Source organism: Vipera ursinii, assembly GCF_947247035.1.
Source record: "Vipera ursinii genome assembly, chromosome: 1".
NCBI lineage: Eukaryota > Metazoa > Chordata > Lepidosauria > Squamata > Viperidae > Vipera > Vipera ursinii.
The window spans coordinates 292,836,743-292,851,757 of NC_139512.1; the positions used below are offsets into that span (position 1 = coordinate 292,836,743).

A 15,015-nucleotide genomic window follows, 5' to 3' on the forward strand; every position below is an offset into this window, starting at 1 on the left:
AAGCCTTGGAAAGACTTTATTCCAGATTTTATATATTTGATTTTATACTGCTTTAACTCAGTTCAAAACAAGTGTGACCTGTTCATTCAGCAATTCATCTGATGACTCTTAACTACAGTAATTGGTAACACCTTTAAAATATTTTAGCCACTCGTGTGTTTTATCCACATTAAATGAGTGGATGGGGAAACAAGTCTCTGAACATTCACCAGTCATAACATAGATCTGTTAGCTTGTCTGTCTGTCTAAGTTCTTAACTTCCCATCTCCCTTATACAGGAGCTCTGTTGGTGTAAATCTCATCAATAGAATATAATATTAAAAACTGAATAATTTCAAGATTAATAATTTTTAAATGTAAAACAATATTATAACATATCAAGCTATTTGTGCTTACTATAGGTCATCAGTTATCTGAATAAAGGAAGCAGGACAAAAGTTTCCAACCAGTTAAGTTAAAAAAAAATCTAGGTGAAAAAAGAATTTTTCATATGGAATATTTGTCTGTCAAAGGATGATGCATTTCTAAAAGGTTTCAGTTTGCTTATAGCTAAATTGTATTGTTTAGCACAAATTCCAAGTTTTCTGACATCAGGGTGATAACAAAAATAAAACTTACTTGAAATGTTAGTGATTTGTGGCATTGCAAAATTTGGGAACTCAAGCCTTATTGGCACACTTGTGATTAGATGAGGTTTTAAAATCATTATAGAAATAATACAGCTTTCAAAAGAGGTATTTGCATATTCTTGTTATTTACTGCTTTGCTATTTCTCATTATGATATGATGAATTATTGTTGGAGCCAGGTCTTCCCTAATTTAGATAACTCCCTTGAACTTGTCACCATGAGAATTTTTCTTTCCTGAATTCTTTCCCTGAAGTAAGATAGTACTTCCTTTTAGGATGTTTCAAGTAAAATATTAAAAATAACAAAGAAGCATATCCTCCTACCGTGAGGAAAAGTTTGACTCCTGATTGCAGAAGGTAAAAAAAACTGAAGGCCAACTTTTTTAAAAAAAAATGACCAGGATGAAAAGCACACATGATGATAACTTTATTGTCACTTTGAATGTACACCAATCGGCATACATCAAAATGAAATGTCGTTGCATACAGCTCTCAAAGGGTCACCACCTCCGATATATACTCCTTGTTCGGGGCCCGCTCAAATTTCACATTGTCCATTTTAGTCTCTAGGGAGTGAACGATGGCAAACAGGACAGATGGAAATGGGGCTCCATGTGGATTAGCCCTCAAATTCGCTTGTATTCTGACAACCTTGCCTTCTTTCCTTTTTCTGATCCTGACTCTTCCACCCTTTCCTTAAAGAGGCCTTGCTTCTTTTCGCCCCTGGAGCACGCTGCTGCCGCCGCCACCAACTCCTCCAAAAGCCTCTCTCTCTTCCTCTGGGCCTGCCGACAGCCTCATCCAGTTCCTTCGCTCCATAAGCTCCAGGTCCTCTCCTCTGCCTCCTCTGGAAACAGCCCTGATTTGCAGTAGAATCCATCACTGGGCCAGCAGTCAGATCTTGCTGCTGGTAGAACAAATTCAAACAGCGCCAACGACTGTACATTATACAGAGAGGTCTACATGAATGCCAGGAGAAAAAAGTCTCTGAGGAAAAATTTGCCCATATGCGCAAGAAGCAGAAGGATACTAGGTATGAAGAATACATCACAACAGAAGTAATATTTGGAAATATATGTCAAGCAAGAGTACACAAACTAGGAGACAGTCTGTAACAGGAACTGTTACCATAGGTGACCAGCTTAAAGGTCTGAACATGGAAGGCAAATTTCAACCATCCAAGATGGTTATACTGTATTATCCTAAAGTCTAGAACAATGGGAAAGACTTTTTCTCTAAAGGAATCAACAAAGTTAATTGGGCAGTCTTACAGGGGAGATGGGCGACATACAAATTTAATAAATAAAATAAATTAAATTCACAATCTCCAATGGATTGCAGTAGGCTGGATTCTGAGGAGGGAGGGGGTGCATTCCAGAAAAATAAGAGGCAGTTCAGTCTAAATGTTTTGTGTGAGAGAAAGAAGATGAAGACAGCCCCTCCCTAATAGTTCAGTGTATTCACTTGATGTACATAGTAGAATTCTTCAGTTTGACAAGACTCTTGTCAATAAGTGTGGAACAATAAAGAACCTAGCTTTAAAGAATTATGTGTCCTTGATTTTTGAGCCTGATACGATCTTTAATACACAAATCCTATAGAAAGCACACGGGCAAGATTTAAAGAGACAACAGCAAATTGATATAGGTCATTTTTTCAGCCCAAGGATATGAATGATGCTTTTTTAAAATGAACTCACTATGTTCTCAAGTGGATAGTCCATAGTGGCTGTGCAAAGCTTCAACTCAGCCAGTAATGTCATGTTGAACTAGAGCTCAAGGAATATGAGATTAATTTCATATTTATCAAATTAAAATAAACCTGTATTTCATGGCTGAGTTGAATAGCTGTAATTGGATGAGGAATTCCAGGGATTTCTCAGTAAAGTGAACAGAATAACCCATTTGTCTTATTAATTTATTTATTTTTATTAGATTTGGTGTGCCACCCATCTCATCTTCTCCTGTTGTACATTCTGGTGAAATTAACTGTCTTCACAACTAGTTGTTGTTCTCATGATTGAAGGGGAACAGAAGTAATGTGGTATCTTTATATGATACCAATGTTAGCATGGGAGCCAGTGTGGTGCCATGATTAAAGCTCCAGCCTAGAAAAGTGGAGTCTGTGAGTTCTAGTTCCACCTTAGGCACAAAGCCAGCTGCCATGACCTTGGACCAGTCCCTTCCTCTCAGCCCTAGGAAGCAAATAACAGCAAAACACTTCAAAAATACTGCCAAGAAAACTGCAAGAACTAACCCAGGCTATTGCGAGGAGTCAGCACTGACTCAAGGCGCACGCATGCACACATACAGAGACAAGCAAAACATAATTATTTCAAAAATTGCTTTCTACCCAAAAGGAAAAGAATATACCATGTGTTTAGGTAGTAAGCCTCTTAAAGGTTTCCAAGCTAGAATGGAAAAAAAGAAGCCTGCATAGGTAGGAAAACAATAAGAAGAAATAGAGGCAGTTACTATCATACTACCCAAAAGTTCATTATATCTCTTCTGCCTGTACTGTATCTCTTCTGCAGAAAGTTGCATGATAGAATATCCAGCGGTCTGACTGGTGATGTCATATTCTAAAGCATTTCCTGAACAGAAATACACAGCTAAATTTGGAGTGGCCAATTTCATCAGGGACAACCCAGCATCGTTTTTCACTGCTTTGATGGAAATCAACAAATGTAAATCAGCAATCTTGTAACTATTTAATGAGAAAGAAGGTTTCACTGATTTCCGTGGGATATACCCCATATGGACAAATATAGGTTTGCAGGCTCAAAATGTTCTATGAGACGGTACAAAATTCAGGGCAAACTTCAGCCTCCTCCCCATACTGCAGTTATGAAACTTCTCTCTTCCATCTGCTCTTACCTAGCATTTAAGTTCCAAACAAACCAATCATGAATATTTTCCTAATGGCTTTTTTTTTTTGGTCCTCTACTGAAAATGTTCACTGCATTTGGGCTTACTAAAATTAATTCTGATCGTTTAAAAGGGCGTGTGCAGGATGTACACACGTTTTAAATGCTGTGGAATTCCTGCTGTTGTCAGCAACCTTCCTTGTTTCGAAACTAGAACGCACCGTGTCCTTTGTCCTCAAACGAAATCTAATTCATCCTGATTTCAGATTTTATTTATTTATTTATTTATTTATTTATTTTTTTTGGGGGGGGAGTTAGGGACTTCTAGTACATTTCTTTGTCCCCGTGGAAGCGATCCAACAGAAATCCTACGTATGACATCTTATTTCGAATCCCTGCGTGCCAAGTGAGAGATCAACGAGAAGTGTTACTTCAGGTTACTGTGCACAAAATAAGCGCAACGTCAGTTTCCAATCTGCCTCCGTCCAGACGTCTCAATTAATCAAGATATGAGCGCCCCTATCACAACGCGCTTCCTCTTTCAAACAAGCAAGCAAGCAAGCAAGCAAGCAACGGAACGATAGGTAGCGCGAGGCTCTCACGTTAATTAATATACTAAGCCAGGGGTCTTCAAACTTGGCCCTTTTATGACTTGTGGACTTCAACTCCCAGAATTCCTCAGCCAGCTTTGCTGGCTGAGGAATTCTGGGAGTTGAAGTCCACAAGTCATAAAAGGGCCAAGTTTGAAGACCCCTGTACTAAGACCTCCAGATCCAGCGTCAAAAGGCTGTTCAGGCCGAGCTCGGAAGGAGGGGGCGGCGTGAGTCACACGGCCGCCCCACCCTTTGCTTTTCCGCCTCGGCGACCGGGAGCGCGCACCGGCCGCTCAGAGAGCGAGCGAGGGGGCGGGCGGGCGCGCGGGCGCGCGCGTTAGCCGAGCCCCGCGGCGGCCTCTCGGCTTCTTTCGGCGATGGCGACGGCGACGGCGTCCTCGCCGCGGGACCCAGCCGGGGACTGGCAGGACTTCTCGGGCTTCCAGCCTTTCTCGGAGCCGAGCGCTTGCTTGGAGACCTCGGAGACGGCGGCGGCGGCCGTGGAGCGAGGCCCATGGGATGGCGGGGGCGATCTGGGGACCAGGCTCCCGCTCTGCTTCCAGGCTGCTCGGCTGCTGGCTGAGCATTGCGTAGACCCGGAAGCCCTTCTCCCGCCGCAGCCCCTCAGCGAGCGGAGCGCCTTGCGCGAAGATGAGTGAGTGAAGCGGCAGGTCGAAGTCTTTCCTTGTAGGAGGGAGGGGTCCTCCTCCTCCTCTCCCCCTTCCTCTTCGCTCCCCCCCCCCGTCGCTCGGCTAGAGCAGCGTTTCCCAACCTTAGGAACTTGAAGATGCGTGGACTTCAACTCCCAGAATTCCCCAGCCAGCATAGCATAGCTGGCTGGGGAATTCTGGGAGTTGAAGTCCACGCATCTTCAAGTTCCTAAGGTTGGGAAAGGCTGGGCTAGAGGTCCCTTTGCAAAGAGTGAAGTTCTCCCTTCGGTCGTAGAAAACTTGGCGAGGGGATCGGGGCGTCTCAGGGCTCGGGCGTTCTCCTTACGCAAAGGGATTTAAAAACTTACCTGTTCCAGCAGTCCGGCCTGGCCTGATAGCTCTTGGGGGTCTCAGTTGTTTTACTATTGTTTTTCACTATTGTTCAATCTGTATACCTACCTTACTCTGTACACCGCCCCGAGTCCCTCGGGAGAAGGGCGGTATATAAAAACAAACAAACAAATAAACAAACAAACAAACAAATAAATAAATAAATAAATAATACATTTATTTATTTATTTATTTATTTAAGAAACGGGGCGTCCGCGCGCGGGGTGGGGGGCAATAGGGAAAATACAACTGCAGCTTAAGTACACAATTCATTGCTAACGGAGAGCAATCCCCGACAGAGTAATAGGGTGTTCCCTAGCCCCTTGGGGTTACGAGGACCTAATGCCCGGGAAGCCCCGAAGGCAGAAAGCTTCAAGCTAGTTTCACCTCCACAACGACCTGGACTTTAAACTTTCCAGCACAGCCAGATCGAGCTGTGTAGGTTAGCAGCGTTCCAGGGACAAGACACTGGAATTGGAATATGAAATCTGATCCTTTTGCATCTTTTACTTAAGGAGAGGAGGCCCTTTCTAACAACTTAAAAAGAGTCCCCAAAGGCCCATTTTCTGTGTAGACCCTCGTGTTTTTTATTTTAGGTACCTGAACTGGTTTTGCAGTCTGAAAAAGCAAAAGAAACTCTGCAGAGACGTAATTGGACCTTTCTAAACTGCACATTTGAGAAATTGTCTCAAATATCCCTTTTTCACTAGGGTTTCTTTTACCAAAAAAAAACCAACCCTGCTGATTTATAACTACATAACTTTTATTGATGTTTAACTCACTTAGGAATTGGAAACATATTTTAGACTACTATCTCCGCTCCAATATAATCATTGGTATATGGGTGCATTCTCTAGTTTGCATCAAAAGCACTTGTATACCCAAGGTATAGATCTGATTGTGAGATGGTGGAAACAATTTATAATCCGCTTAGTAAATTGTATTAATATGAACAATATCCATATTTTCCAAAAGATATATTGATATTTGCATATCAGAGCATAAGGAGCATGTTTGAGAAGTTTGGCTTTTAGTGAATGAATGAGAAAACACTCAAGTCAGTTTTGCTTTGCTCCCCATGCCAGCTGGAGCATCTAAAAGACTGCAGAAGCTCCTTCTAAGATTCACCTGACCTCAGAACGTAAGCCGGCTATGGCTTTTTTGTCCCATATCAGGAATTGAAAGGCAAGAATGAGCCATAGCTTGATAATGGAAACATTAGAAACTGCTTGTTTAATGCATGAAGCCTAAATAAGGCCAAACTATACTATTTTTTTTTTCTTCAAGGGTAAGCTTGAAATAATTACAATACATGGGAAGAACTTGATGCACATGAAGGTCAACAGTAGCTAAAGTACTGGCAGCTGTGATTTCTTGTGTATTATAATTGTGTTCTGCTTTTATAAGCACTTAAGAGAGAAAACATTTTTTTTCTATTATATATACTGCTAAATAGATACTTACATAGTTGAGCAACATTTTTTTTTCATTCTTTGGCAAGTTGGTATAAGACAACTCATGAGGGTCTTTAGTCAAATCATAACACTGCATACATTCTCTACTTCTATATGCAAAATTGGCTGACTCAAATCTGGCACCGAGCACTAAAGGCAAATTTCCAATGACGGATACTTTTGGGGTGGGATGGAGATTCCTCACTCATGGCTGTGGCTTATTGACATACTTTGGGATTAATATGTTACAAAAACTTTTAAAAGCAGAAGCTTTACTCACTTTAGAATCTTAATTTCTGCCTATTATAAGGACTGGGTTTTCTCTTCTTCCAGGATTTGGAATGCTCTGACAGATAATTATGGTAATGTAATGCCAGTTGATTGGAAATCATCCCACACCAGAACTCTGCACTTGCCAACCCTGAATCTTTCTGAAAAGGGAGTAAGTATTGCCAGAACAATTTGAAAAATGTTCCTTTTGTCCATTTAAATCTGTGTCCTAGACATCAAACATTACATAATCTGTCAATTTAATTAAAGGCTCCTTTGCCATACCATTATTAGCTTTCTGATTCTGTTGACATCACGGGTTTTCTTCTTTAAAATTTATCTTAACACGTGCCCCAATGTCCAGTAAGATATGTTAATTCTAAAAAATATAAGAATTATCATTTTAATGCTAATTCCTACATTTGCATTCCTGCAGGTTTCATTGATTATGTTGTCAGTTCTAATCAGGCATAATACTTTTTGTTTAAGCCAAAAATCAAGTAAATAGTAATAATAACTGATATAAGAATAAAAGCAGTGCTGTGTTTCATTAAAAATATATGCAATATATTATTCCTTCTTAGCTGGTATAAGGCAAACGATAGAAGCATTTAAACTTTTTCAGACTGCCCTGGAAAGCTCTTAATGCAAAAACTCCCTTGAGTAAAAGTCAAGAGCTTGGGATTACACTGATAAACCCATGACATTTTCTCAACAATGGGGCAGAAATGATTCTCCATTATCTGCTTTTTATATTATTATTTGTTGCTGCAGCTTACAACCCTGAGATTTCCTGGTGACTTCTTACCAAGTCCAGCTATGCTAAGCTTTTTGGAATCAGCTAAGCTCAGGTAGTCCCAAAGGTGCTTCTTTTCACGAGGCAACTGGACTTTCTTGTTTTTCTTTGAAGACATTTCGCTTCTCATCCAAGAAGCTTCTTCAGCTCTGACTGGATGGTGGGGAATGGAAGGATCCATCCAGTCAGAGCTGAAGAAACTTCTTGGATGAGAAGTGAAACATCTTCAAAGAAAAACAAGAAAGTCCAGTTGCCTCATGAAAAAAAGCACCTTTGGGACAACCATGGCTTGGGTGACTGAGAATCTCCATAGACATTAAGTTCAGATAGGTTCTTTCGCTTACTTGGATAGATCTACGTGCTGATCCCTAGAACTGAATCAGGAAATCCATGGAAGAGTTTTAACGTTTGTAAAAGAGCAAAACTGTTAAGAAATAATAGAGAGTTCCTTTACTGAAGATGTACGCCTACAACCTATCAATGCATAAAGTGTTTATCACAGAACCTGATATTGATTAGGGACACCCAGCTAGCTTCCATGCCTAAGGGAAGATTCAAGCCTCAGTCACTTAGCTTCTAATCTAGCACTTTAGCCATTTTGCCACACTGGCTTTCTTTAACCATTTTGAGTACATATCTTACTTATTTTGAAGAATAAATTTGACAGTGTCTTTGGACCTCACTATATGTTCAAATATAGGTTTAGGGTTTTCCCCCCCCCCATTACCTCTCCTCTGAAGCCGTAATAGAGTCCAAGCTCAATAGTTTGTTTTAGGATATCAAGTCATAGAATTTTATTTTATTCTAAATAAAGATGTCTTAAGAAATTTATCCTTTTAGGAATAAATGTGATCTGTGAACTGACAAGACAGTATCTATTTATTCAGTTCATTTGAATTAACCAACCTGAATGGCAGAATATTGTTTGTTTGTTGAACTGGATTTTGATGTGTAGGTTGAGCACTACATAGATAGGGAAGATAATAATAATAATTTTGGGATGTCAGTATTTTTAATCGTTAAGAATTTTTAAAGGTGCCATACACGATTATATAATTAAGTGTTAACAATATTTGGTTGATTTCTCAGTCTTTTTAATAACCTGCTTTTATTTTGTATTTTCATACAGGTTAACGATAACTTGAACCTGGACTTGTCAGATGATGAAGAGTTGAGAGACCAGCTAGACATGCACTCTATCATCGTCTCCTGCATCAATGAAGAACCTCTCTTCACAGCTGAGCAGGTAAAGTTCAAAAATAAATTTGTCCAATTTAGCATCAAACATTTCTTCTTTCAAATATGTTTGGAATGCCCAGAAACAGCCTAGTAAAGGTAGGGTCTAATACAGAAAAACCCATGTTTTAAATGCAGAAGAGATTTACTGTTTCATTCTTAAATTAGAACTTATATGGGAGAGTTGCAAATTGCCTAATGCCTTCTGCTAGTCTTCTTTGTGGCCCTCCAGTGTCCCTGGGATCTCCACCTGCCGAGGAATTTAGTCAACATCTGACGGATAAAATCGCTCGGATTCGGACCGGTATGGACTCCAGCTGGGCAGAGTCTGGCGATCAGGACACGGGCGGTCCTGTCAATGTTATCTGGGAGGAGTTTGATTCTGTGACCCCTGATGAAGTGGACAGGATTATGGGGAAGCTGAGTTCCACCACATGTTTATTGGATCCGTGCCCTTCTTGGCTGGTTTATGCAGCTAGGGAGAGGACACGAGGCTGGCTCCAGGCGGTTATATCTGCTTCTTTGAGTGAGGGTTATTTCCCCACCGTCTTGAAGGAGGCGGTGGTGAGACCTCTCCTCAAGAAGCCTGCCTTGGACCCAGCTGTATTCAACAACTTTCGTCCAGTCTCCAACCTTCGCTTTCTTGCGAAGGTTGTTGAGAGTGTGGTGGCGCATCAGCTCCCTCTGGTCCTGGATGAAGCGGATTATCTGGACCCTTACCAATCGGGTTTCAGGCCCGGGCACAGCACAGAGACGGCATTGGTCGCTCTGGTGAATGATCTCTGGAGGGCTCGGGATAGGGGATATTCCTCTGTCCTAGTCCTATTAGACCTCTCGGCGGCTTTCGATACCATCGACCATGGTATCTTGCTGCGGCGTCTCAGGGGATTGGGAGTGGGAGGCAGTTTTTCAGTGGTTCTCCTCCTATCTCCTGGGACGCTCGCAGTCGGTGTTGGCAGGGGGGCAGAGGTCGACCCCTAGGACTCTCGCTTGTGGAGTTCCTCAGGGATCGGTCCTCTCGCCCCTCCTGTTCAACATCTATATGAAACCGCTGGGTGAGATCATTCGTGGTTTTGGAGTTGGGTATCATCAATATGCCGATGATACCCAACTTTTTATTTCGACCCCAAACCACCCCAGTGATGCCCTCGCTGTGATGTCCCGTTGCCTGGAGGCGGTTCGGGTCTGGATGGGGAGGAACAGACTTCAACTCAACCCTGACAAGACTGAGTGGCTGTACATTCCGGCATCCCGGGACATTCAAAATGTTCCATCTCTTTCTATGGGGGGGTGAGCTCTTACCCCCCGTGGATAGGGCTCGCAACTTGGGAGTCCTCCTAGATTCACGGCTTACCCTGGAAGATCATATAGTGGCCGTGACTAGGGGGGCTTTTGCCCAGGTTCGCCTGGTGCGCCAGTTGCGGCCCTATCTGAACCGGGATGCCCTGTGTACGGTCACTCATGCGCTCGTGACCTCTCGCCTTGACTACTGTAATGCTCTCTACATGGGGCTTCCCTTGAAGACCACTCGGAGGCTCCAACTGGTACAGAATGCGGCCGCGAGAGTTGTCTTGGGAGTTTCCCGGTACTCCCATGTTACACCTTTACTCCGCGAGCTGCATTGGTTACCAGTTGTCTTTCGGGTGAGGTTCAAGGTTTTGGTTACGATCTTTAAGTCCTTACATGGCATGGGTCCGGGATACCTCAGGGACCACCTGCTGCCGGCATCAACTCCCCTCCGCCCTGTGCGTTCCCACAGAGAGGGCCTCCTCAGGGTGCCGCCAGTCAAGGAATGCCGACTGGTGGTCCCCAGGGGGAGGGCCTTCTCTGTGGGCGCTCCGGCATTATGGAACCAACTGCCGGTGGAGCTCCGGACGGCATCAGACCTCCGAACTTTCCGTCGTGGCCTGAAGACCCACCTATTTGAAATGGCTGGTCTGGCTTGACGGGGGATTATGGGTTTTAATTTGTCGTTTTAGATTTGTATTACGGTTTTTAACTGGGCATGGGTTTAATCTTTTTTAATTTTTGTATTGTCTTTTTTATATATGCCCTGTGAACCGCCCTGAGTCCCTACCAAGGAGAAGGGCGGTATGCAAATTAAATAAAACTTGAAATAAACTTTTTATAACTCAGTGGGATGAGCAAGGGGGAAAAAAACACATTGTTTTCATTTTACTAGAAAAGCAACTATTTCGATTTTTTAAAAAAGAAGCTTAGCTTAAACCAGACATGTCAAACTTATGACGTCATGCGACATATGAGGACTCTTTTGCCATTGCTAGTAATGGGATGGGCGCAGCTTCTGTGTGACGCGTCCGGCCCGTGGGCCGGCAGTTTGACACCCCTGGTTTAAACCCTTTCTTCTCTCTTGTTACTCTTAGCTATGTATGTGTATGACAGAGAAAAAAATTGGGTGAAGTGTGTACATGTAAGTTGGTGGGTATGTTGCAGCCCCCCCCCGCTCATATTGTCTGCTCAGGGTCCCGCTGGTAAGAGATTGCCGGCGGGTGACACCCAGGGATAGGGCCTTCTCAGTGGGGGCGCCTGCCCTCTGGAACCAGCTGCCGGTGGAGCTGAGGACTGCTCCCGACCTCTGATCATTCCGCCGGGGCCTGAAGACCTGGCTCTTTGAGCTCTCGGGCCCAGGCTGAGGAGACATTCATTTTAATTGGGGTTTTTAATAGTACAGGGTTGATTTAATATTTTTAAATTGGGTTTTAACTTTTGTATGGTTGATTTTTAACTCCCTGTAAACCGCCCTGAGTCCTCAGGGAAAGGGCGGTATATAAATGCAATAAAATAAATAAATAAATAAATAAATAAATAAATAAATAAATAAATAAATATTATCCCTGAAAAGTGTTTTGATAGCAAGTGCTAGCCCCCCTCAACTGTGGAAAATACTCCCGCATTTGATAAGGGTCACAATATTCAAAATAGTTTTCCAGTATTTTATGAATGGCAGTAGGAAAATAAAGTTGGTCTACAAAAACAAACGAAACAAAAAACTAAACTAAAACAACATGACAAAACACAATTGAATAATAAAATTGATATAGAATGGTTCATAATGGTATTTGTGTTACTTTAGTAAACTCTATATATGATGAAACGAGTAGCTAACTTCTGATATAAAAGACATTTTTTGTATGGATGTAACACCCATTCAATGGACTAACACCCATTCAATGGATTTCTTTGATAAAGAGATTTTACTTCAAACAATGCCATTTGCCTCAGTTACGTAATTCCACAAATGAACAGTTGATAGAAATGGTGCAAATTTAGGTTTAATAAGCATTCAAATTAACCACCATCCAAATGTTTATTAAATAAATACTTTATTGTTTTTCCTGGAGTTCAAATGTGAATTTTTAGATTTTAGCACACATTAGGAGTAGGGAACCTTATTTTTTTGAAATGTCATTAACTCACAGGATGTCAACCACTTTATGCCAAGCTGTGTATACATAGAGGACTTTTTGTATGAATGTTTTGTTTTTATTTATGGAATTTATCTTCACCTCAATCTTATCAGACTCTAAGCAGCATACAAATACTGATGAAAAATCACAATACTAACAACAGCACACTGGTACCATTGATTCCACAGTCAATCCCCCAAGACTTTCAGAAAGAGCTAAGTTTTGACCAGGTTGTAGAAAGCCATGAGAGTAGGAATCATCTTTTCCCCATGGGTCTAGTTGTTCCATAGGAGGACAGTCCTCCCAAGAAATCAGTGGGGGCTCATCACTTCTTATGGTGGGTGAAACCTTAACCCTCCAACTCAGATAATAGCAATAGCACTTAGACATATACCATCTTAAAGCACTTTACAGCACTCTCTTGGCGATTTACAATTTGCATATTGTCTCCAACAATCTGGGTTCTCATTTTACTGACCTCAGAAGAATGGAAAACTGAGTCAACCTTGAGCCCCGTCAGGATCAAACTCAGGCTGTGGGCAGAATTTGCCTGCAGTACTGCAATTTGACCACTGCGCCACCAGATTTACTTAGGAAAGGGTCTATTTGAGAGAGGCAAACTCTTAGATACTTCTGGCTCCAAGCTATATAGGATTTGAAATATATTGAATTTTACTCAGAAACAATACTGATAGACGATAAAGCTCCTACAAAATATATGTGTGTGTGTATACATCTCTTCCTTATACAGATGACTTCTACAATGCAACTGTTTTGTTTTTCTTTTTTCTTGAAGCAATCAGTGAAAAGGATTATCAGAATGGTAGGGAAATATAATAATTGTGTTCACTAGCTATCCATTCACTGTTGCACTGGTGGAAGATACTTGTATTGTACTAGCTCATAAATGCACGGCTATGTGTTAGCAACAGTTTCAGTTTCCTTTCATGTCATCTGTGCAGCATTATTTAACTTCTCTGATTAGACTACTTTAGTCATTCCTCCCATATCAGTCTTCCAACCATTGAACATTCCTTGAAAAATATTTTATCCAAGAATCCAGCAACTCAGATCAGACCCTAAAATGATAACTGTGCAAGGGAATGAGAGCTGTAATACTGTTACCAAGGCACAAATGAACTGCTGTATCCGGTATTACAGATTCAGGAAAGTCTTCCAGATTGGTAAGAGATGGATAATGTAGAAACATGCTTCCTATTTAAATTGGTAGCTTTTATTATCCAAATCCACATACAATTGCTGGATTAATATGCTATCCACTTTTGCTTCTCCACATTATGCTTGTTTTCCTAACCCAACTAGTCCCTGCTTTGTTAATTTTTCAGAAAATGATTAAAACATGGCTTTTCTGACAGGCCTTTGGAGACTAATCTATGTTTTGCTTCCTTTCAGAACAATAGTGGATTGTTTTAGTTTTACTGATGTTTTCTGAGAATTATTATGGTGTTTGTGGATTTTATCATTTCTCTGACTTGATTTGTAAATCACTTAGAAATGTATAATTCCATAGAAATATAAGAATTGACTAACTGAATAATATGATATTAATTTATGACTATATTGTTCCAAAGGCAGGAATGGTGTCAAGGTTCCGATAGACAAGACCAAATAAATCAGAGCTCCAAGGCTAGAAGTTTCCTCAAAGAACATATTTATTGGTTACATAGTATTGGCATGGTCAAAAGTGAAACCAAGTCTGTTACAAAGTTCCCATCCCAAGGCTATGCAATCAACTACGTTTACTAATAGAATAGTTTGGTGGGCTTTCTACCCAACTGCTCCCCCTCCCAATCCAACTGGCAAAAATAACCTTGGTTCCCACAGGACATTAAATTGTTTAGACTAGCAAAATTCTTCCACACCCCCTCCCATCTTTGTGGCAACCAGAATGAGCAAGATAACTGCTGTTGTAGAGTTGACAAGTGGGGTCTCCATGGTTAATGTTATAAACAATAATTTATATATAAATCATAATTAACTGAGTGGCTGTAAATTTAATCCTAGGTAGTGACAGAAATTTCTCTCTCTGAGCACAAAGTAATTGTCTACTGCAAACTCCATATAGGCTTCAGGAAGGGTATCCAGGCAGTAAATGCTCAAGCTCCATTCAGTTGCCCTAATTCCATCCCAATACAAGGGATTATTGGTTACATAATTAATTTAAAGATATTTCTCTATTTTTGAAAATCACCCCATGATATTGTATTCATTATTAGAACTTTTATATTTACACTTTTAAAGTCTTTCAGTGATTAAAAGTCATTATTAAATAGTCTTTACAAAAATAAATAATCAGTATAATTTTGTCTTTGGTCCTCTATAACTTTCTCTATGTGGGTGGAAGGTGATTGAAGAAATAGAGGAAATGATGCAGGAATCTCCCGATCCAGATGATGATGAAACACCCAGACAGACAGACCGTCTGTCCATGTTGTCCCAAGAAATTCAAACACTTAAAAGGTCTAGTGCAAACCACAATTATGAAGAAAGTAAGTGATGTTTACTTGTATCTTCTGTTCAATGTTCCCTTAAATTGGGCTCCTGCATGAGTATGAAAGCTCAGAAGACTCAACCTCTGGTCCCAATAGCTGACTCAGACTGGATCCTGCAACATTATCCTGGGACACATATATTGGCCTTCATTCATGCATATATGTCTATAATTTGAAGGTACAGTACTTCT

At 41.2% G+C, this 15,015-nt stretch overlaps 1 protein-coding gene across 3 annotated transcripts in view; it reads left to right on the top strand.

The window, feature by feature from the left end:
* Nucleotides 1-4,380: 4,380 nt before the first annotated feature.
* FEZ2 (fasciculation and elongation protein zeta 2) overlaps nt 4,381-15,015 on the top strand; it is a 37,483-nt gene continuing 26,848 nt past the window's right edge. For all 3 annotated transcript variants that reach the window (XR_014493745.1, XM_083373350.1, XM_083373351.1), the window contains exons 1-4: nt 4,381-4,742; nt 6,915-7,023; nt 8,777-8,893; nt 14,677-14,821. Coding sequence is in view for 2 of the 3 variants with exons in the window: in XM_083373350.1 (XP_083229476.1) it covers nt 4,465-4,742; nt 6,915-7,023; nt 8,777-8,893; nt 14,677-14,821 (649 nt within the window). In the remaining variant the exon portion in view is untranslated. The remainder of the gene's footprint in view (nt 4,743-6,914; nt 7,024-8,776; nt 8,894-14,676; nt 14,822-15,015) is intronic.